Source organism: Temnothorax longispinosus, chromosome 8 (assembly GCF_030848805.1).
Source record: "Temnothorax longispinosus isolate EJ_2023e chromosome 8, Tlon_JGU_v1, whole genome shotgun sequence".
NCBI lineage: Eukaryota > Metazoa > Arthropoda > Insecta > Hymenoptera > Formicidae > Temnothorax > Temnothorax longispinosus.
The window spans coordinates 88,617-110,030 of record NC_092365.1 but is presented as its reverse complement, the minus strand read 5'-3'; the positions used below and the strand labels follow the sequence as shown (position 1 = coordinate 110,030).

The 21,414-nt window shown below is 41.7% G+C and overlaps 5 protein-coding genes across 7 annotated transcripts; 4 read left to right on the top strand and 1 right to left on the bottom strand.

Moving 5' to 3' along the window:
- The first annotated feature begins 1,097 nt into the window (after positions 1-1,097).
- On the top strand, positions 1,098-3,955 carry LOC139817467 (G-protein coupled receptor dmsr-1). Its single transcript, XM_071785590.1, has 4 exons — positions 1,098-1,672; positions 1,761-1,872; positions 1,963-2,147; positions 2,283-3,955. The coding sequence occupies exons 1-4, from the start codon at positions 1,098-1,100 to the stop codon at positions 2,755-2,757; spliced, it is 1,347 nt and encodes a 448-aa protein (XP_071641691.1). The 3' UTR covers positions 2,758-3,955.
- On the bottom strand, positions 3,299-7,595 carry Bbs4 (Bardet-Biedl syndrome 4). Its single transcript, XM_071785589.1, has 10 exons — positions 7,348-7,595; positions 7,045-7,184; positions 6,628-6,740; positions 6,447-6,541; positions 6,018-6,180; positions 5,698-5,851; positions 5,300-5,422; positions 4,167-4,338; positions 3,712-3,905; positions 3,299-3,616 (listed from the first exon to the last, which is right to left on the bottom strand). The coding sequence occupies exons 1-10, from the start codon at positions 7,427-7,429 to the stop codon at positions 3,494-3,496; spliced, it is 1,359 nt and encodes a 452-aa protein (XP_071641690.1). The 5' UTR covers positions 7,430-7,595; the 3' UTR covers positions 3,299-3,493.
- A 252-nt stretch (positions 7,596-7,847) lies between these two features.
- LOC139817465 (solute carrier family 35 member F5) lies at positions 7,848-13,379 on the top strand. Of its 3 annotated transcripts, none has more exons than XM_071785588.1 (9): positions 7,848-8,392; positions 8,594-8,777; positions 8,982-9,119; positions 9,233-9,289; positions 9,587-9,850; positions 9,930-10,112; positions 10,210-10,526; positions 10,632-10,883; positions 11,065-13,379. In XM_071785588.1, exons 2-9 carry the CDS (start codon positions 8,616-8,618, stop codon positions 11,132-11,134), a joined length of 1,443 nt encoding a protein of 480 aa, XP_071641689.1. In that variant the 5' UTR covers positions 7,848-8,392; positions 8,594-8,615; the 3' UTR covers positions 11,135-13,379. The 3 variants fall into 3 exon arrangements, with proteins under 3 accessions (XP_071641689.1, XP_071641688.1, XP_071641686.1); XM_071785587.1 differs by having other exon boundaries at positions 8,558-8,777; XM_071785585.1 differs by having other exon boundaries at positions 8,550-8,777.
- Positions 13,380-13,658: 279 nt separating this feature from the next.
- On the top strand, positions 13,659-17,334 carry LOC139817779 (uncharacterized). Its single transcript, XM_071786080.1, has 9 exons — positions 13,659-13,704; positions 13,784-13,838; positions 13,886-14,077; positions 14,196-14,285; positions 14,482-14,750; positions 14,828-14,895; positions 14,973-15,282; positions 15,377-16,780; positions 16,901-17,334. The coding sequence occupies exons 1-9, from the start codon at positions 13,659-13,661 to the stop codon at positions 17,110-17,112; spliced, it is 2,646 nt and encodes an 881-aa protein (XP_071642181.1). The 3' UTR covers positions 17,113-17,334.
- A 568-nt stretch (positions 17,335-17,902) lies between these two features.
- On the top strand, positions 17,903-21,315 carry Ras (Inosine-5'-monophosphate dehydrogenase ras). The gene is made up of 2 exons (XM_071785584.1): positions 17,903-19,071; positions 19,214-21,315. Exons 1-2 carry the CDS (start codon positions 18,745-18,747, stop codon positions 20,456-20,458), a joined length of 1,572 nt encoding a protein of 523 aa, XP_071641685.1. The 5' UTR covers positions 17,903-18,744; the 3' UTR covers positions 20,459-21,315.
- Positions 21,316-21,414: the final 99 nt, after the last annotated feature.

The following is a 21,414-nucleotide window of genomic DNA, read 5'->3' as shown; positions in this document are numbered from 1 at the left end:
CATGGAAAATCACCAAAGCACTGCAAGAAAGGAAAAAATTACATATTATATTCTACCTCTACATTATACGTATTCCTTAATCCATTAGCACTTAATAACGAGATTAACAAACGCGACTCGAAGCGAGCACACTTGTTTCGCACGTCGCATACACACGCAAGTGCTCACGCACACAACATTATATAGATATAGACATTATAGATCATCGCTATCGTCCTGCGCGCAGACTCTTTTAGAAGAGGAAAACGTCGAGAGGGAGTAAAGGATGTTCGCGAATTTTCGCCAGTAGCACGACTATCCAGCTGAGTCTACTCGTGGTAGTGCGTTCTGTGTGCGGTAACCTGTTGCCAAGGTAAATCATGGATGGGCAGATGCCACAGTGCCGCGATACAAATTATTCGATTAACGCCACGTGTGTAAATGTGCGCGTGTGTGCGTAGAACAATCTGAGTAGTTCGCGTCCTACGAATTAATTTACAAAATACACACATTTCTCGAGACACATCGTGATGATATCGTTTTTCCCATATTTCGCACATTTCCTCCTCGTCAATAAGCGAGAAAAAAACAGGATACTTCCCTTAGGCAATCCAGCAGGAAGCTCCGTTGAAAACGGGACTGATAACGTGCTTGTCTTAATTAAATTAAATTAAATTCAATTAAAATTCCGAACCGACGGAATAATGCTATATAAACGTGCAATCAATCTTAAGTAGACGGTACATTTTCCTTTTTGCGGACTTGATATAATAATCCCGATGAGTGAATATAAAAAGTTGATAGATGCAAATCGCACGTCGCGTTAGTTTCGATCATAAGACACACGTAAACGGAGAATTAGAGAGACGCACGTGTCTCTACGTACTTGTCGTGAAATAAAATGATAACGTTCCTGAATAACGGCGATAACATTGGTGCAACAGCGCCAACAGCTACATTTCGAAGATAAATACGAGTGCGCTTTTGCTGCGAAGTGAAAGAAACGGAATGTCACGACGCATCGTTGTGCCTATGGACGAGGGCACTTACACGCGGTACCGACGTGCAATATACCGGAAAACATCCCCGTTGTACCGCTGATACCGCTGGAAAATAAGATGTCAATGATTATGCATCACTTGCAGAATTACACGGACATTTTCCGTCGGCTGAATATAACCGACGAGGATATCGATTACGTTAACAGTCTCGACATCGACAGTCTAACCGGCCGTAACGAAGACAGATTTGGGAGCCGTGACAGGGACCAAGTCTCCATCAGGGATGGAAGCGACCGTAATGAAACGATACAGCTGACATCCTCTTGTTATTGCGACGGGGTGATTCGCGATCTGGCGACGCAATACAAAACTTATCACGGTTACGCTTCTCTTATCGTATGCTCTTTCGGCACGTTCACCAATATGCTAAACATCATCGTACTCACGAGGCAAGATATGAAGACTGTGCCCATTAATCGAATTCTGACGGGGTTGGCTACGGCTGATGTGTTGGTGATGTTGGAGTACATCCCTTTTGCAATTTACAAGTATCTCGTGCTACCAGAAAGCAGGATATTCCCGTACGGATGGGCCGTATTCGTCCTGTTCCATATGCATTTCACCCAGCTTTTTCACACAATCAGTATCGCCCTCACGCTCACTTTAGCTGTATGGAGGTACATCGCTATCAGGTGAGCTTTTAATACTATAGCTGTTTGAAAAGATGCAAAGAGATTAGAAAAATTAGATTATTAGATTATTTCCCAATGTGTGTGTTAGATTTCCGCGGTATAACCGTACCTGGTGTACTGGGAGACGTTGCACGATCGCTCTTTCCTGTAGTTTTCTCGCTCCGTTTCTCACTTGCGCTCCAAGCTATCTTGTATTCGGAGTAAGTAGGTGTCATTCGATTCACAGTAATATATCTTGTCCAAAAGGCCACTGCTGCGTTTATGATGAAAATTAAATTTTATTGCGTCAGATAAAAGCGCAAACTATTCACGAGAACGGTACCACGGAAGTATTGTATCACGTAGACACCACGTATTCCACCGATAAAGGCTTCCTATATCAATTAAATTTTTGGATACTCGGCGTAGTCGTTAAGCTTCTGCCATGCATACTTCTCACCGTCATCATCTGCTGGCTAATAAAAGTCCTTTACAGGTAAAGTGAAATGATGGAAAAATTGAAAATGACTTACTTTTACTTGTGTCTGTTTACGTTGCATTCGCACTCATGTCTATAGTCTATAGTCTATATCTACTATTACGATACTCGCCACGTTCACTCTTCATTTAGGACGAAAGGTAGGAAACGGACTTTAAAGAGCTACAGTTCGTGCGCTGCAAAGGTCACCACCAAACCAACCTCATCGTCGTCAGGAATCTCGGATCTCGAGAATTGCAACGGGCCGTTTGATAATAAAAAGGACGAATATCAGCGGAGGCCAAGTAAATTTGACAAGCAAACAGACAGAACGACGAGGATGCTTGTGGTGGTACTGTTGCTGTTCCTCATAACGGAGATTCCACAAGGCATCCTGGGCTTGCTTTCCGCGGCTCTGGGCACGTGCTTCTTTCGCAATTGTTACGACAAATTCGGAGAGCTGATGGATATTTTAGCGTTATTAAATGGCAGCATAAACTTTATCTTGTATTGCTCTATGTCGCGGCAATTTCGTATGATTTTTGGGCAATTGTTCAAACCCAGAATTATGAACAACTGGCCAGTGACGAACCAGCATCAAACCGATGTACAAAGCACATATGTTTAAGTTACGGCAGTTTGTTTAACAAAAGTAATTTTATGAAATATTCTCGAAATTGTTCTAAAATGTTGTTTAAAACGTAAGATATTCACAAGTATATATTACACATTATAAACAAAATGGTATTGAAAATGGCTCGTAAAAGATATACTCGCAACCCGTCGCGTCGCGTAAAAGAGTCACGGTCGGTCTCGCTCCGCGTGTACTTGGCGCGAGACACTACCGTGTCTCTTGATTAAAATCACCTTGTACCTGTCCTATTTGCCTATTTGCATTTAAAGAAGACTGTAAACAAAAGTCAAGATATGCCGTTTACTTTTTAATATTATGGATATTCTTGGCTATTATTGCTAATAACGTTGTTAATGGAATTAAATATATACGTATATCACGTACATGCACGTATTACATAGTATACAAATTCTTTTATTTCAATAAACTTCGTAAATAATCTCAATACACGTGTCTCCCTTCGCCCGTGCACACAGTCAACCTCTTCATATCGAATTTTGTAACTTTATCCTGTTAGATTCTAGATATATGTATTTATATAATATATATCTTTTTTTTTTAAGACGAATAAATGCAGTATATGTTATTAATTTATCATATATGTGTAAAATGCACTCTCTAATAGAAATGTATAATACTTTCACAGATTATTTCTTTTTGGTTCTTTTTCCTAAAATCTCCGCGGGTAAGATCAATCGGCACTCTCGCATGACGAATGACTTTGAAACTTTTAAACTTCGTCAGCGCTCACGTGCCGTTTTTCATATTCCTCCGTTAGCATTTCCTGACCGGTGTTCGATTCTGTTTTCTCACGTTGTAATCTCTTCGATAGCTTCTTTGCCATTTGCGATATCTATATATATACATATATATATGTCGTAATATCAGTATATCAATGTATAATTAATACACGCTACACCGAGACGTAATGCGTGATTTTTAAATTACCTGCGCATCCACCTCAACGACAGCCATAATATCGTTGAGTGCTGTTAAAATTTCAGTGGCATTAGCTTGTTTGCCGCGAGCATCGAGTATCACAGCATAATTAATTAATATTAATGGATCCTGAGGAGCTAATGCGTGTGCTTTCGTCAATGATCTTTCGGCACCTTCCAGATCATCCAAACGTTTTAAAGCCACTGAAATAAAAATACAGATTTTTACTATAATAAACACGTACACCTACCTACGTAAAAGAAATGTCACGTTTTCAAGCGAAAATGTATTATGTTGATAATAAAACTCCCATGTTTTATTTAAAACTTTTTTGGATGCCCTCGTCTTGTTTCGCTAATCGCTACATGCAAGGCTAAAATATGAGCTTCTGGTATGGTGAGGCATGGCCCTTTATAATATAAAGTTATAAACTCGCTAAAGACTTAAATTTATTTTCTACTTACAGCCTAATAACATATACGGCATAGGATTCTTTGGCTCAGCGCTGACTGCAGCGCATAGGTAAATCGCAGCCGATGCAGGCTGCCCAGTGGTGAGAAAAACGATTCCTAGGTTGCACGACGGGACGCAAGACATGGGACTCAAATAATGTGCTCGCTTCAACGAACTAATAGCCTGAAAAATATTGTAAAAGAATATTTTGGTTTTGCATCTCCTCGGTAATAATTCAAATTCTTTATGCTTATTATGCTTGCATCGCTTCCAGACGTAGAGATACCTATTCACGCAACAACGCGGATTTAATTCAAAGATAAAAATCGTCGTATTGTTGTATTATATTGATAAATGTCTAAATGTCTAAATGGTCTAAATGTACGGAAGTACAGAATGCTGCTTTCGATCTCTGCAGTATTAATAATAAAAAACTCGTTTTTGTGAATCTACAAGCGGACGTATTCCTCTGTTATTACCCGCGGTACACACCATTGCTTTCGACATACTCTCTCGACGCTATCTAAACCACTTTCGCGATGCAATACTGCTGCATCTCATTTCCCGGTATATTCACAAGGGATTCCTCTTCGTGTTTCAGAATCTCTACGAGGCAAACGCATCGAGCGGCAACTATATTATTTTATAAATAAATTACAAATCCCGTTTCTCCCCGAACGTGCCGCATTCGATAAATCGTATTACGCGAAGCGCAGTACAAAACGATGCGGTAGCGGATACTCGATATCAAAGCGCCGCGCCGATATGCCTGCTGATCAAGTGCGAACACTGAACTACGAGCTCTTTAGTAAGAGCCAGATCAAATAGAACATTATCGCCGTACACGCCGTTTATTTGAATAACTAAATAGCTCGCTAGTAAAAAATAATAATATACGAATACAAGTTCTCCTCCCTCCCCCCTTTCTTTTCTTTATTTCTAAAGAAAATTTCTCGTTTCTTTACGCACATATTAATATTATACGTATAATGTATAATACACGGTGCATGCGGTACATGCTATCCAAACAACATTGTAAAAGCTTTGTCTTTTCCCTTAATGGGAATATTGTTATAAACTGAGTTATATCGTGCTTCTCAAGTAGGGGAAAAAGCGATAAAGATATAGAAAGAAATAAGCTCACCGCAACATATTTTTGTTTTGCATAAAGACACATTCCGATGTTATTCCAAAGGATCGAAGACTCTGGAATAGCTTGTGCCGCAACTTTATATTTCGATAAGGCCACATCGTACTCTCGATGATTCTGAAAAATATGACGTACGCTGTCAGTACAACGAATACGAAGCAACGAAAAAAAAAATCCACGAAAGGTAAGGTCCAAAGTAAGAATACGTAAATCTCAATCTGATGCTTAACGATATATTCGTAAAGCCGATCGTGCTTTATGAATCGAAACAACTACGTCGAGCGATTAAAAATAAATTCACAAAATACGTGGAAATAATATAAATTGGAGCGGATATGACGAGCTGCAAAAATTGGAAATTATCGAGATGTCATTTTTATAAATTTACACACTTGCATTACGTAAGCCATAGGTAAAATTGCCTTGACGCACGTAGGCGAATGAGCTAAAGCCGCTCCAAATTGCTGAAATGCCCGTTGCATATCTCCGATTCTAAGATACAAGAGACCCAGTTCTGTCGCTGCATCGATGCTCTGAGGATTCCCGCTAATGCGTAAAAAGAGCGGCCAAAATTACGTATCGTGTTATCGACTATCGTAATAAATGTGATATTTTTGATACGTTCGCTCGCATTCCATAATCCATAATGGTGTCGAAATAAAAAGGATATTTCCATATAATCGCGCGATTCGTGGCTGATGACGTTACTTACTTCAAAGCTGCCGTGTAAGCGTTTCTAGCCTCTGGAATCATATCGTCTAAGAGATAGAGTCTCGCGAGATCAATATTGGGCACGTCACTTTTGGTTAATTCCGTTGATCTTTTGAAATGTTTCTTGCCCTCTTGTAATTGATTCACGTTCACGTAAGCCTCGCCTGAACGAGATACAAAATAGACACGTCCGTTTACGTGGACGGATAGGGAGCATAGGGGGGATCTCTCATCTCATTTTACTTAACAGTTTACCCTATAATGCTATAACAGCTGTATCCAAGGACGTGATCAAAGTATCGAAAATACACAGTTACTCAATTATATGCGAAACATCGAAACGCTAAGGTGCATCTTTCTCGACAACAAACTAACACACTCTCTGTTACGTGCATCTGCAAGTTTATAAAACTTTGCTAATGTAACTTGCCAAGGCCATGATATATTTCCCAGTCTGGTAGAGAGGATATCTTCTCAGCTTCCGTAAATGCGTCTATCGCACGTTTGTGACTTCCCATTATTAATCTAAAAATTGTCACGTTAATATGATCGCGGTTGTCGCATATTTATCTTTACGAACAATGTTCTTTTCGTCGACATTATATACTTACAGCGATTTCGCTATCTGTTTAACATTATCAACGTTTGTCGAATTCACATTGTACGCGGTCTGAAAGCAATCGAGGGAATCTTGAATCTTGCCCTCCTTTCTGAGAATTAAGCCCTACGAGGATAAAACAGCCGTATTACGTACTAGGTAACTATAGGTATTACATCTGATAGAACTGCGGCGCAGCGACGCGACCCGACGCGACGAAGGGAATTTTTATATGTATTTGTGCAGTTGTTTGTTGTTATCCGTTTGCGCAAAGTTGAGAAGGAAACGCGGTATTCTCAAGAGCTGAATAATTAAGTTATCCAGCAGACGATTGTTGGTGCTACGTTTCACTTTTCGCGTGCGCGTGCATCAAGCTGCATGTCAAAGGAGACTTAGGAGACTGACCCGAGTCTCACCTCTCACCTCTCACCTTCAAATAATTGGCGTATTCGTGACCGTTCGATTTCGTCAATTCCTGCTCAATGAGTAGCTTGCAAGCACTGTACTCGTGTCTCGTGTAATGTCGATGCAACAACCACGTGCGACTCTCTATAGCTGGTATATCTGGTGCTACGGCCAACAAAATCAACGGTAAGAAATGACGGAAAAAGGATGGTCCGCTTGATAAAGGGCCTAAGGGCCTAAAGAGGTCTGACGCGCGCGCGCGCGGCGTGAAGAGATGAAAAATCATTTGCTTGACACACATTTTATAATTATACATGATACACGATACCTCGTTTGCTTCTGTCGTTTCTCGTTCGTTGTACAACCGTATTTTCCTGCAAACGGCCGTTGCTGACAATGTCATTTGCCATTTTATCGTTGCGGAACTTGACACTTGACCAACGATCGGCGATCGCAAACAATAACGATTTTTCGACTTTTCTAGTTTACGTTTTTTTTTCTCCAACCTGTCTTGTCCCGTGCCCACTGCCCACTCAGCCCACTGCCCACTGCTGCCCACTGCCCTATGAATTGCAATGAATGAACCGTTTCGATGCGATTGATGCGAATATTGTGAATTCAATTGCTATGGCAACCGACGTGTAAATTGTGTAAGCTCACTTCGCGTTCGCGCGCGCACTGTCTACAAGCTACATGGCTACATCGACATCGACGATCGACGGTCGAGCGGGTCGAAGGACTCGAGATTCGAGCGCGGACTGCGGAGCGACTCGACTGTCGATCTGGGTTCTAGGTCGATCGCGACCTAGCAGCCGACGCTGCTGACAGCTGACAGCTCGTGGCTCGTGGCTCGTGGCTCGCGACTCGCCGTTCGCTTTGGCTCGAGTCTTATTTCGTTCATAGAACGCGATAGATATAGCACGAATCTGCCGCGGCTGATGCCGCTCACCCGGCTCACCGCCGGGCTGCGTTCGGAAACGTCACCCGTGTGACGGCAGTGCGGCAGTGCGGCAGTGACGGGCGACGATCGTGATACCCTGCCTTGGCTTGGAAGGTGCACCTCTGCACGAGCAGTGCACGAATCGCGAAAACCGATACGAAGCTCGTTGGCGAGATAGAGAGCGATGTGATGCGGGACGCGCGGCATCAACGGCTGAGGCCGGGGCCGGGACCGGGGCCGCAAACCGCAAACAGCCGGTTAGGTTAGGTGACGTGTTGACGTTGAGAAACAACGTTCAAGTTTCGCTTATCGCTCGTTGACACCTGTTAATGCGACGTTTGTCGCGTCCTCGCATTTTAAATTCTTACACAGGTCTAGCGGACGTATAGCGCCATAGCAGGCACTCAGCCACAGCTTCTCGCTCTTCCACCTGGTACGTATTACAAAAGGCTCTCCAACTATAACGAGAGAGAGAGAGTGACGTACAACTACGTGTTGACGTTGATGTGTTATACCTCCCTCTTGATTTCTAACACGTCCTAATACGTTTATTCTAATGACCCACCGCATAATGCTGAAATGTTGCATAGCTTTACAGGGACAGATGTATTTACGCAATGTTGTAAATGTAAAGGAAAGAGACCGAGAGAGTCGAGATGAGCTGTTCTGTGGAATTACGCCAACGTAGGCAACAGGGGATGGTGGAGGATCCTCATAAACTCGCCGCGATGATGAATAAATCCCAAAGACTTGTCCTGGGGCTTTTAGTTCTATTGCTGGTCGATATAATATGGGTTTCCAGTTCCGAGCTTACCAAAGTAAGATTAAGCTTTTTATCTCGTTCGTCGCAATCTTTCTCCATCTTGCCTTCTTTTGCGACACGTGCAACTATTATAGCTTAGGGTTTACCTCTACCTCTACCTCTACCTGTACATTGTCCTTGAACCACGTTAGATGCTTCGCGACACTCTTGTTACGCGTATGCGGCAATAAAGTCACAGTCGTAATATATCCTGTTTCAGTACATCTACAGGGATGAAACGTTTGAAAAGCCATTTTTTAGTACATATGTAAGAACATCCATGTTTACACTTTATTTGCTTGGTCTGTGCTTTTGGCCACCCTGGCGGGAACAATGCAATAAACCTGCAACATATATGGTAATTATTGACCTTATGACGTCACATATATAAAACTTAGGTGCATTCTTCTCCTTTTCCTTAGACGCGTCTCTTTAAACTCTGATATATATACACGTATTACTTTCTTCCAGTTCATAGATCCCAATGTTGAAGATGACAACTTTTATTCGGAGGCCAATACAAGTTTAGTAAGTGTCAAATTATTATACTTGTATCTGATTGTGAGTGTACATGTATATTTTTATCGTGTATCTCAAAGATAGCGCGAAATAAGATATATATCGTACGCATCAAATTTCAATCGACACGCTTTTCAAGTAAATTGCTTTGGAAAAAAACTGTTGAAACACACTCTCTCTCTCTCTCTCTCTCTCTCTCTCTCTCTCTCTCACTCTCACTCAAAGTAAATTATATTTATCCGAAACACATGTGCACGCCACGTGTGTCAATTGTTAATCTAATAATGACCATTCGTTTTATCGTAGAGCGATCCAACGTTTGTTCCAATAAAAACTCCGGACCATTGCGATCGTTCGTCGGGCACGGAAAGCGACGATTCGTCCATTCGCTCTGTAAGATTCAGTAAACTGGCGGAAGTACGGCATATGTCAGAAAGCGATGCCACCGAGGCTCTATTGGCGCGACTTAGTTATCAAGCCAGTGTTAGAGCTGGAGAACACGCGAGGCGACAGGCTAACAAATTTTCTGTACAAAAAGTGGCTAAAATAGCCCTCATGTTCTGCTTATTTGTGGGTAACATAATGTGAAATTCAAATGTCCCTCTGTCGGCATCACCGATACGGTACTACCGATCCTGCCTTCTTCCAGTGGTTCATGGCAAATTACACATACCAGATATCATTGGAGCAAACTCAAGCCAGAATCGTTACTGTATTGTCTTCGACGTCCAGTTTATTCACTTTGTTTCTCGCTGCCTCTTTTCCTAGTAATGGTGGAGATAAGTTTACGCTATCCAAATTAGCTGCTGTGGTAGTTAGCATCTTTGGACTGGTAAGTTGCAAGTTTATTGACGCTAATGCACGTAAACAAAATAAATTTTCTAGTATATATATATATATATATCGAAAAACATTTTCTTTACTTACAGGTATTAGTCGGTATTTCGGATTTAACTATAGAAAGTAATAACATGTCAACGGGCGTAATATTAGCTCTAGTCAGTGCTTTTTTCTATGCTGCGTACATTGTATTTTTAAAAAGAAAAGTAGATCACGAAGACAAGATGGATATACCAATGTTTTTTGGCTTTGTGGGAATATTCAATTTAACACTTCTGTGGCCTTTGTTCTTTATTCTTCATTATGGCCATTGGGAAGAGTTTGAATGGCCCAATAGCCACCAATGGACATTCCTAATTATAAACGGTCTAATTGGCACTGTTCTGAGCGAAGTTCTTTGGCTATGGTAATTTCAATATAATTCAACGTGTCATTACTATACATTAATAATAATAATAATAACAACTCTTGTGTCTTTATGTAACGTGCGTGCATTCTATTATATCTACAGGGGCTGCTTTCTGACATCATCTCTCGTAGCAACGATGGCCGTAAGCTTAACAATGCCCATGTCAATGGTAGCCGATGTCCTCTTGAAAAAGGTTGAATACCCTTGTATTTTCTATTTGGGAAGTATTCCAATGCTTTTAGCATTCCTGACAGTATCTCTTTTATCTTATTACGACACGTGGGATCCTGTTATGGATTTAATAAAAAGGTTTTTCATCTGGATATGCAGGAGAAACAACAACAGATCTGCAAGGTAAAGCGTATATGTGCACCATATATACTATATACATTGTGTGCGTGCGTGCGTGCGTGTATGTGTGTAATTAAATCAAATTGTAATAATGATAAAATGTAAATTGACCAGAGTGTTATGATATCATAATATATGTGTACTATATGTGTATATAAAATGCATGGGAAATTGATATTTTCAGAATCCCAGATCTTGAAGCAGAGCAAACAGAGTCTTTAATAGGAATAGACAGCGGCGATCATGAAGCTTAATGAGACAATAATAAGAGAATTGAGAACACGGTAAAACATCTCGTGTTGCATACATCATCATAATAGAAAACTTATCAACTAAGTATAGTAACATAGTTTCTCGTGTGTACGTGCCTCCATCGGCCGTGTATACCAGTTTTCATTTCAGTCCTCTCACTCTGTCTCAATCCTTTTATATATATCTTATGGCGAAGTAACGATAACCACAGAATCTTACTTTTCCCGTACGAATGTATCGCTTTATTTCGCGCTAAACATCACACAAAATGATGATATTACTGCCTGACAATAACACGTGCGAGTCACGTTACACGACAAACGCACGTAACATGCTTTATTCGTGCTCATCATGCTTTGTTCGTGCTCATTGTGCATTTCTGAAACTACCTCTTTGCATTTCTCACCAGTTTATCCTGTATTCGCAAACGCGAATACAGTTTTCATAAACTGTGCTACCAAGATACTGGTACATACGTGTTATTTCGAGGTCACGCATGGTTTGGGTCTCGCGCTATACCCTATCCCTACCCTGTAACTGGGTTCGCAAAGAACAAGAACGTCAGTGTCTTTATCGAAATCTGTATATACTGTATATGTAATAAGAGTTAATGAGAAAATCAAAGAAATATTCGTTTATAAGATTATACTTTTCACTAAGCAGTAATATTTTTTATGCTATTAAAGCTTTATAACATTGATGATTAATGAATGAATAACAAATATTAAAAACAAATAGCACTCTGCTTCATGCGAAAAAAGTAACGGTTTTTCACAAACGGGGCACATCCAGTGCGTTCTGTACTTATTGTTTTTAGTATTCGGCTGATTTTAGACAAAGTATTACAAATGAGATATAGTTTTAACAAGTAAGAGTTATATATAGTGGAAGGGGAGTGCTAATACTTTTTGGACCAATTAAAAATTTCATGATAGTAAAAGTATGAAGAGGAAGTACTCATTCATATTCATAGAGAGTAGAAAATCAATGACGTGAGATCAAAGTTTTTTATTCGACGAGAATAATGATTCGAGCTACATTTATATTCCAAGCGTCTAGTCATGGCACATCTGTCGACTCATATTCCGCTACTAAACTATATTATAATTTCGTCATTTAATTCGACAGTCGTTACAATAGTGATTCCATTATTTTGTATAGAAATAATTTACGTTCGCATTTTTCTTCCGCTTCGATAATTAATTAACACACGCACAAGTTTCACTATGTTGTGTTCAAGTATTAACAAGGTCTAGATAAGATAGATGTGTAAAACGAGTATCTCGTAAATTGCGAGAATAACTATTTATCGATTTCAAAATTCTGTGTCGGAACAGATGTTACGTATTCGAAAGGATAGACGATAGACGATAGACGGTATAGTTCTGTAAAGTGGACGAAGGTGCACCTATGTGCTTTCTCATAGTTGTAACATTTACATCTCACATGTCTTATCCGTGGTACACGGTCGGAAATCGCAACGGTCATGTCCACGCCGACTTTTGAAGAATTGATATACATCTCGACTGATCTCAATTCAATTAAATACGACGCGTTGTACTATGTCGTATTTTTATTACATTTCCCGACTTTGTAAAATGTCTTAAAAATTATGTGCATACTCGCACACACACACACACACACACACTACTACGCTATAGTATAGTATCGGTAATCCGCGGTATAGAAAGAGAAAGACCGTTTTAAAAAGGAAACGAGTTAGAGCAACATCTTTGAAGAAGAAAGTAAATAGAAAGATCAAAGGGATGGGCAGTTGCAATGTTAGATTAATGACACGTAATGTGATATAAAAAAAAATAATAATGTTGCGGAAACCTTATACCTTAGAGTAGTATATATAATAATGCGATCCATTAAATTAAAAAAATATCGAATAAGTAGTACGTGATCGTTCCTACAATGTTATAACCAGACTTGAAATTCAATTTGTGCGTTGACCACTCTGTCACGCGCCAATGGAAAGATCTTTCGCTTTCGATCATGTTCAATTTAAAGATATTTGCTAATTGTTCGTAATGTCGTATTCAAAATTAAGAAAAAATGACATTTTATCTCTTTTTCTCTCTTTCTCTTTCTCATCTCTATCGAAACCCAAGACTGGCTATAACTATGTCTATTGTATATTCGATGTAAATATATTAAGTTCTAAAGTTAAATTTAAAGTTGTATACAAATATACATATAATATTATATAAAAATTATGTGATAATAAAGTATAATCCTTAACACGTTTATTTTTATATCCACGTACGTCTATGTCCGGTAGTATAGTATACTATGTGGTAGTGATAAGAAATAATTTCAAGACAATTGACTCATGACAAACAAAATTTACAATTCGATCGCATAAAAAAGGCATTCGACGTTGAAGAAACATGTAATTGACACAATAATCGTCCTTCGTATAACTTTTTAGGCTAATATATCAAGTTTCGATTTACTGAAATAGCGTAACATATGACGTTATAAACGACGTCAAGTACTAAGAATTATCTATTTCGCGATATGGCGCGCGATAACGAAACAAATACACTCGAGTTGCATATAAAAGGTAAAAATAGAAAATATCGTCGCAAGAAAATAATTAAAGCATATGTGGCTTTAATATTCTTTATGTGTGTGTTTTTTAGTAAATGGACAAAATTTATCAGCAATCTCGGAAAAGTGTAATGTCGGCACGTTACGGTACATAATTGTGTATATACTACATTGTATTATTGAGTGTAATTTAGGCATGGACGAGATTTCGTTGACGTTTACCACGGTATTCTCGACATTAGGATTCCTCCTGATCCATCCTGGCCTAAAATACCTCCACGTCGTTCGAGCAACAATACCGACGACATTATTGAACCTCCGTGTGTGGTCACTTTGACAGGAACTCCTAAAAAAGGTCGCAGCATAGTGCAACCTGTTGCATGTCAGTAAGTTTCCGAAACATTTCGGATAAATGTACATATTGTATTATATATTTTAAATCTACTTCGCTACATTTTTTTAAATACATTTTCCTTTCCTTTCTCTTCTTTATTTTACACGTAGACACCTGAAATCAAAATCAAGCCAAAAATACGAAGCAATCACGCATATAGGGAAAAGGCTGCCTGGCTGTTTCGATCCGCGTTTTAGAAGGTATTAATTATTAATTTCTAAGATGATTACTTTTCTCAGTTTCCTCAAATATATCGTATACCTTCCTCCAATAATATTATAATATATGTATATTTCTAATAATGTATTTTTATCTATGTTTTTCGTTTCGTCAACGTGCCGCGTGCCGCGCGCTAATACAATTATATTGATTGACAATAATGAAATGTACGTACAGGCAGATAACGCGACAAAAAGCTGAGAAGCCAGATGACGTCTGTAACACAAAACACGACAGACAAACACCAGAGTTAGATATTAAAATCTTGCAAGAAACCGAGCAACATGAGGATAAATCGCGGGAAACGGGCGAAAGCGTGGATGGTTTATATACATCTGCACCGTGTCACGATGTAGACACGTTATTATCAAGTGTTGGAAAATCGGCGAAGAAAACTACCGACAAACAATCCATTTTAGAGGCGAAACATTGCCCTTGGAATACGTGTATGTACAAATTAAATTACGAAACGATATTGCTTATGGCATGATAAACATTTTGACTTACGTATAATATATTTCAGCTTTGCAGCACGCGACTAACGAGCGACACGATGTTGGAAGCGGATTTATTTCTCAAGGAGAAAAACAAGTATGCAAAGTTTCAGATTAGCATATAAAATATTAAAAGAGCATGGCTCTTATCGTATATTTAATGTTTATATGTAGGAGAGCAATAGGCCGCTGCTTTTAATGGTCGATGAGAAAAAGATACATGCGTTACCTATCAACAGTTTTAATGTAGAAGCCACTTGTTCGTCCGCGCCCGCGCCCGCGCCAGCATCAGCACCCGTTCGAGTTCCCGTAGTCGCCTATCGCGATATATCGAGGATGCCTACGCAAATGGAAAAGGATGTTAAAATGCCGTCGATGTGCGAAAACGATGCTGCGAGAGAAACTGTCGGAAATATCTGTACAAGATCGACCATTTCGATGTGTAACTTGAAAGAGTCTAGGAATGAAAAATACCCACTTGATGGTAATGAATTGTTATCAATATAATTTGTATCGCTCGATCGCGTTGATAAGCAGGATAAGACACGAACGCGATATTGGACTTTTGCTGTTTTTAGATGTCGAGCGATGTCAAAGTCACGCGAAGAACAGCGACGGGCACAGTGCAATAATAAGCACTTCCGGTCGAAGAATATGCGAGAGAGATAAGGATACGTCGCGCGCGGAGAGATACGTCGCGTCGAACGTATCGTTGAATCAGGATGTCGGTAAAGATAAAGATCGTTACGGAAACTTTGCATTAGACAACGCATTAGACAATAACGGTGATGCGGACCACGCCGACGCCGACGGTAGAATACGTAGCTATTCAAATTTAAATACCGCTGTAAGATTGAAAAATTTCCGTAAGGTTGAAAGTTGCGGTCAAAGCTGCGCGACGATGCCGACGATAGATTCTTCTTCTATCGCGGACGGAGAATGCGACGAGAGAAAGATGGTTACGTGTAAGACTTGGATGACGCTGACCTCGGCGCGGGCAGGTCGGATGAAGCAAACCGCGGTCGACCGAGACAATGCGGGTTGTACGCCTTCGGCAAACGCAATGACAAATGACAAAATATTGGAAAAAGGTATGGAAAGTTTAGTCTCGAGCCAAGTTTGCGGGATTAAGGGATATAGCGATAAGAGTGACAAGGATGAGAAGGAATATAAGAGAGCTGTGGAAGACGGGCGGGTGCGGGTGCGGCGCGTCGATGTAAAACGTAAAGCCGCACCGATGAATCTGTCGAGAAAGGCAAAGTCGTTCTTTCGAAAGAAATCCCGTTTGGCGCGTACAGATTCCGCGTGCACTCTGATACTGCCCGGTTATCGTTGCGCCGCGCGCGTTAAAGGTAAACGACGATACGAAAAGACTCACGCCCACGCCCACGGTCGCTCGAAGGTAAATCTACCGTTACACCGAAGAAACGGAATAAATAGTATGACGTGGAATTCTATATTAGTAAAATACAACGCGTCGAAACAAGGCCGAATCACGTCTCGTTTATCGACGAATCCACGAGTGGGAACGTCATTCGAGAAGCCATCGTCCATTCCTCTAGAGACTCGAGAGCTATTGAACAAAAGTTATTGGGAGTATTACTGGAAACTCGGACCACTCCGACGCAAGATCGCGTCGGCGTCGGCCAAGCCGGATAACGCGGATAACGCGGCGGCGTTAGGAAGACAAAGACAAAAAGATAGAGAATGTTCGAACGAGGACCATTTACCTGAATCTCAAACGCTACGACAATGCTCCGTACTCTCTTGCATGATCAATACGGCGCTTCGAGATTCGACGACTGCCGATGGAAGACCGCCTTCGGATCCTGCAGCTGCAAACGTAACGTCTAATGCGCGTGAAAGCGTTTGCCAAGTTTCTGCCGTTTCTGGATTGTCATCCGTGTTTGCGAACAAGATCAAGATGAAACGAAAAAAGATGAAGCGAGCGAGCAAGCGGTTGCTCGGACTTCGAGCCATAGGTACGATATAATAAGCGTCTAAGCGTCCGGAAGAAGCGAGCCGAAAAGAAAGGAGAAAAAGAAAAAAAAATAGCTATATTCTGATTTATCTTCCAATTTGGCGTTTCTGATTCTTTTTAGCGCTGCTGTGCATCGCGATGTATGTCGCGGTCATATTTTTGCCTATGATGTACGACTATTTCTTCGCCGAGGAATACGAGGACGAGAACGCGACGTATATCGAACTAACGTTCCGATACATCGTATCGTCGTTCGGAGAAGCTCTTGATGGAGTTATCGACGTCCTGACCACGATTCTTTTACGACCAGTAAGATTCGATCGAAAGCAGTAAAATCTTTATCTCTTTCGCTCGCGCTTAAAGTCTATATATAGGCTTATTGCCAAATTCATGGTAGCAGGTAGATTGCCTCAGTTGTCGTTCGTTATATTCCAAATCGCATTAAACGTTCTATAGCAGCTGCAATAATGTGTACGTGTCGTTTTTAGCTTTCAGCGTTCGTAATGTGAAATAAACGTGATGTGTGTAATAACGCACGTTTTTTGAATCTCTCTACGTGTGTTTCGTTCTATCTTTTCTCTACATTTTTATAATATATTCCCTGCAAGTGCTTATATTGTATATTATACCTACGTATACGAGTGTTTCTATATATATATACATATATACATGTACGTGTGTATACCGCCAATGCACATCCGTGGATTTTTATATTTATAAATAATACAAAATGAAGACACGAAAGAAATTTGCAATGAGCGGCTAGCACGTCTCGCGACGTTATAGCGCGAGAAAATACGTATAATCCATATAAGAGCTAAAGATCAGTTAGATCACGTTGCAGAAGACGAACGTAACGTGTACGTTTTGCAGAGATTAAAGTTAATTTATTATACATAAAAATGGATGTTGGAGCCAATACCAATCAGAGTTTCCAAACGGCAGCCCTGCCATTGTTTTCAACAGCTGTTCTGAACGGTGCGTGGTCAGTTCGTCACCGTTGCGTATGGATGGAAACTTTCAAGGCAAGATTCGAGGGAGCTACAAGGGAGGGCACAGCACATACGTTAATCTGCTCAATCATTCGCGCCATGGCATAACACGCGAAAATTCTACGATTCGAATTGCGACACTGCTGCGAGCAGTGAGCAGTGCGATGAGTGCGAGCTTGCGGCGAGAGGAGCGAGTCTCCGCGACCGCGACTCGACTGCACTCGGTGCACTCGCGACTCGTGAGGTTAAAAGTAGAAATGTCCACGTGATGCGCTATCGTTACGCGTTTTCTATCTCGTATATCCCGCACCCCGTACTCCGTAACCCAAGTTTCGCTTTCGTCGCTAGTCGCTCTCAGCAGTCCCAGCTCCGCTCCGGAGACTCCGGCATGCTCCGGTGATAATTGATAATGGTCTAACGGACTGAGCGGTGTCAGGAGTGTCAAGAGTGGAAGAAAGCGAGTGAACAATTAGGTACCGCGCGACACGACGCGCGTTAATTGAAACACGATCATTGGCCGGCAGCGTCAGCCGTCAGCCTTCTCTCAACTTTCAGCTCTCATTGTCAGTGTTGCTCTCAAGCCGAGTGAAGAGTGACAGTGACAGTGACAGTGAAGCGTGAAGCCGCTCGACTGGCGCTCGTTGCCGGTTGGCTGATCTCTTCGAGCGAGATCGTTCCGAGTTCCGAACCGAGCCGAACCGAGCCGAGCAACTCCGAGCAACTCCGAGCTCCGAGCCCCGAGCCACGAGTGGCCAGTGGCCACGACTGCCAACAGTTTCGAGCGCGCACGTGTAGCACGTAGCACGTGTTCTTAGTGCTCTTCCTGTTTCCAGAGAGAGAGAGAGAGAGAGAAGCTTGGTTCCTCGGGCCCGACTGAAAAGTAAGGACGGTAGCGCGGCACCAGGCACCAGTCACCACGACTCACAAGGTTTCGGCTCGACGAAACGTAAAACGCGACGCGCGACGAGAAATTATGGCAGACTACGTATTGGGCGATATAAAGCCGGCGGACGTGCCGCTGCCGGACGACGGTTTGTCGGCCGCGCAGCTATTCGCCGCGGGTGACGGATTGACTTACAATGATTTTATCATATTTCCCGGCTACATCGATTTTACCGCGGACGAAGTCGATCTGCTGTCACCGTTAACCAGAAAAGTCATGCTGAAGGCGCCCCTCGTGTCCTCGCCGATGGACACCGTTACCGAGTCTGACATGGCTATAGCTATGGCCCTGTCCGGCGGGATCGGCATCATACATCACAATTGTATCCCCGAGTATCAAGCCAACGAAGTGCACAAGGTAATCTCTCTCGCTCCGACCTTCTTCAAACCCATTGAAACGCACATCCGTGTACATACATATATATATGTGTGTGGATAATAATGTGAATAATCTCCCACGTTAAATTGTAGATAGATACACGCTTGTCTCCTGTTTACAGGTAAAAAAGTACAAGCATGGTTTCATTAGGGATCCAGTTGTGTTGGCGCCGCATCACACGGTCAACGACGTTTTAAACGTCAAGGCTGAGCACGGTTTTAGCGGAGTACCCGTGACGGACACGGGTAAAGTCGGCGGCAAGCTGCTAGGCATCGTCACCTCCAGAGATATCGACTTCCTCGAACGTTTGCCTACGTACCAACGTAAACCGCTCTGCTCTATAATGACGACTTTGGAGGATCTGATCACCGCGCCGGCTGGCGTAACCTTGCAAGAGGCCAATGTCATTTTGGAAAAGTCCAAGAAGGGAAAGCTTCCGATCGTCAACGAACGAGGCGAACTCGTGTCACTGATGGCGAGGACCGACTTGAAGAAGAACCGTAGCTACCCGAATGCCAGCAAGGACGAGAACAAACAGCTGTTGGTGGGAGCCGCGGTAGGGACGCGAGAGACGGACAAGCACCGCCTCGAATTGCTCGTGGCGGCTGGCGTGGACGTGGTCGTGTTGGATTCCTCCCAGGGCAACTCGATATATCAAATCGATATGATCAAGTACGTCAAGTCGCAGTATCCAAATTTACAGGTGATCGCTGGTAATGTCGTGACTACGATGCAAGCCAAGAATCTTATAGAGGCGGGAGCCGATGCGTTACGCGTCGGTATGGGTTCCGGATCTATCTGCATAACGCAGGAGGTGATGGCCGTAGGGCGGGGTCAAGCGACTGCCGTTTACAAGGTTTCCGAATACGCCCGAAAATTTGGGATCCCCGTCATAGCGGACGGTGGGATTCAGTTTATCGGCCATATTATCAAAGGTCTCAGTTTAGGCGCTAGTACCGTTATGATGGGTTCTCTCTTAGCTGGAACCTCCGAGGCTCCGGGCGAGTATTTTTTCAGCGACGGAGTCCGACTTAAAAAGTACCGAGGGATGGGCTCGTTGGAAGCCATGGACAGGAAGGACGCCAAGGGCTCGGCGATGGATAGATATTTTCATAACGAGATGGACAAATTGAAAGTAGCTCAAGGTGTCAGCGGCTCTATAGTGGACAAGGGTTCGGTGCTTAAATTTCTGCCTTATTTGACTTGCGGGATCAAGCACGGCTGCCAGGATATCGGAGCGAGGTCGCTCGCCGCCTTGCGATCTATGATGTATAGCGGGGAATTGAAATTCGAAAGAAGAACGCCCTCGGCTCAGCAGGAGGGCAATGTACACAGCTTGTTCTCCTATGAGAAAAGGCTCTACTAATTAAGTAAAAAACTACGTGTAGAACAAAAATTATTATTATTATTATTATTATTAACTCGTGTAAAGCACGCGTCTCACGTGCGGAAAGGTACCTGCATTTAATCGAATAGCAGTTATTTTACATTTTACAAGACTAGATAGACCTGCGAGAAATCGTTAATCTCCTTTTTACTTGTTGCAAAATGTGCGAGCTATACGAGCTACGCTTACTTGTACTTGCACTTGCTAATGGATATGTGCCATATCTGTATCCATTATCTGTATATGCTATGTGGCACGGCACTCGATAAATTTAACATACACATTTTATATTCACAACGAGCGATAGTAAAATCAAGTAGAAAAGTAGATGAATCATGACTTTTTTTGTGTCGTGCGATGCATTTACATTTACACGACGTGGACTGATCTACGTTATTAATAATGTTAATATTAATACACACACAGCACACAGCTGACACGTTGACCAAGTTAAGTATTCGGCACGTGTGTGTAACAATGATTAATGTCACATATGGATATGATTTACCCTACACAATTTCAAATGTTATCCATAATATAAATATAAATAAATGCCAAAACAGGAGTTCTCATTCTTGTATTCTTTTACATTGTAATGTGTAACATTTGGTCGTCCATATGCATACGAGATATGAGATATAACTCGTTTAATTATTTCTCTCGGCTTGTCTTTTGATCGGCAGTTTACCAAACTTGGAATTTTAGAGTTTTAAAAGAAACGTTTAAACCCCGAAGAAGAATGGCGAAATCTCTCTCTTCCCCAGGATCAACTTGCAGACGATTATTTTATACAGTATTCTTAAGGCTGTATATCTCGAATAAAAAGACCAACTTGATGTAACGTGTAAACACGATTATCTGTGGTACCTTCGATTTCCTATATCCTAGAATCTAGATCAACCCAGATCTCCGTCAACCCTAACGATAAGTCAATT

What these genes read in the sequence shown, in the direction of transcription:
- LOC139817467 (XM_071785590.1), top strand. Translation starts at nt 1,098, where the DNA reads ATGTCAATGATTATGCATCACTTGCAGAATTACACGGACATTTTCCGT. An exon ending in TGGAGGTACATCGCTATCAG is followed by an intron (nt 1,673 to 1,760) that starts GTGAGCTTTTAA and finishes TGTGTGTGTTAG; the next exon opens with ATTTCCGCGGTATAACCGTA. An exon ending in CAAGCTATCTTGTATTCGGA is followed by an intron (nt 1,873 to 1,962) that starts GTAAGTAGGTGT and finishes TTATTGCGTCAG; the next exon opens with ATAAAAGCGCAAACTATTCA.
- Bbs4 (XM_071785589.1), bottom strand. Translation starts at nt 7,429, where the DNA reads ATGGCAAATGACATTGTCAGCAACGGCCGTTTGCAGGAAAATACGGTT. An exon ending in GGAAATATATCATGGCCTTG is followed by an intron (nt 6,181 to 6,446) that starts GCAAGTTACATT and finishes TATCTCGTTCAG; the next exon opens with GCGAGGCTTACGTGAACGTG. An exon ending in CTATGGCTTACGTAATGCAA is followed by an intron (nt 5,423 to 5,697) that starts GTGTGTAAATTT and finishes CATATTTTTCAG; the next exon opens with AATCATCGAGAGTACGATGT.
- LOC139817465 (XM_071785588.1), top strand. Translation starts at nt 8,616, where the DNA reads ATGAGCTGTTCTGTGGAATTACGCCAACGTAGGCAACAGGGGATGGTG. An exon ending in CCCTCATGTTCTGCTTATTT is followed by an intron (nt 9,851 to 9,929) that starts GTGGGTAACATA and finishes GCCTTCTTCCAG; the next exon opens with TGGTTCATGGCAAATTACAC. An exon ending in AGCGAAGTTCTTTGGCTATG is followed by an intron (nt 10,527 to 10,631) that starts GTAATTTCAATA and finishes TTATATCTACAG; the next exon opens with GGGCTGCTTTCTGACATCAT.
- LOC139817779 (XM_071786080.1), top strand. Translation starts at nt 13,659, where the DNA reads ATGGCGCGCGATAACGAAACAAATACACTCGAGTTGCATATAAAAG. An exon ending in TGTAATGTCGGCACGTTACG is followed by an intron (nt 13,839 to 13,885) that starts GTACATAATTGT and finishes AGTGTAATTTAG; the next exon opens with GCATGGACGAGATTTCGTTG. An exon ending in GTGCAACCTGTTGCATGTCA is followed by an intron (nt 14,078 to 14,195) that starts GTAAGTTTCCGA and finishes TTTTACACGTAG; the next exon opens with ACACCTGAAATCAAAATCAA.
- Ras (XM_071785584.1), top strand. Translation starts at nt 18,745, where the DNA reads ATGGCAGACTACGTATTGGGCGATATAAAGCCGGCGGACGTGCCGCTG. An exon ending in AAGCCAACGAAGTGCACAAG is followed by an intron (nt 19,072 to 19,213) that starts GTAATCTCTCTC and finishes TCCTGTTTACAG; the next exon opens with GTAAAAAAGTACAAGCATGG.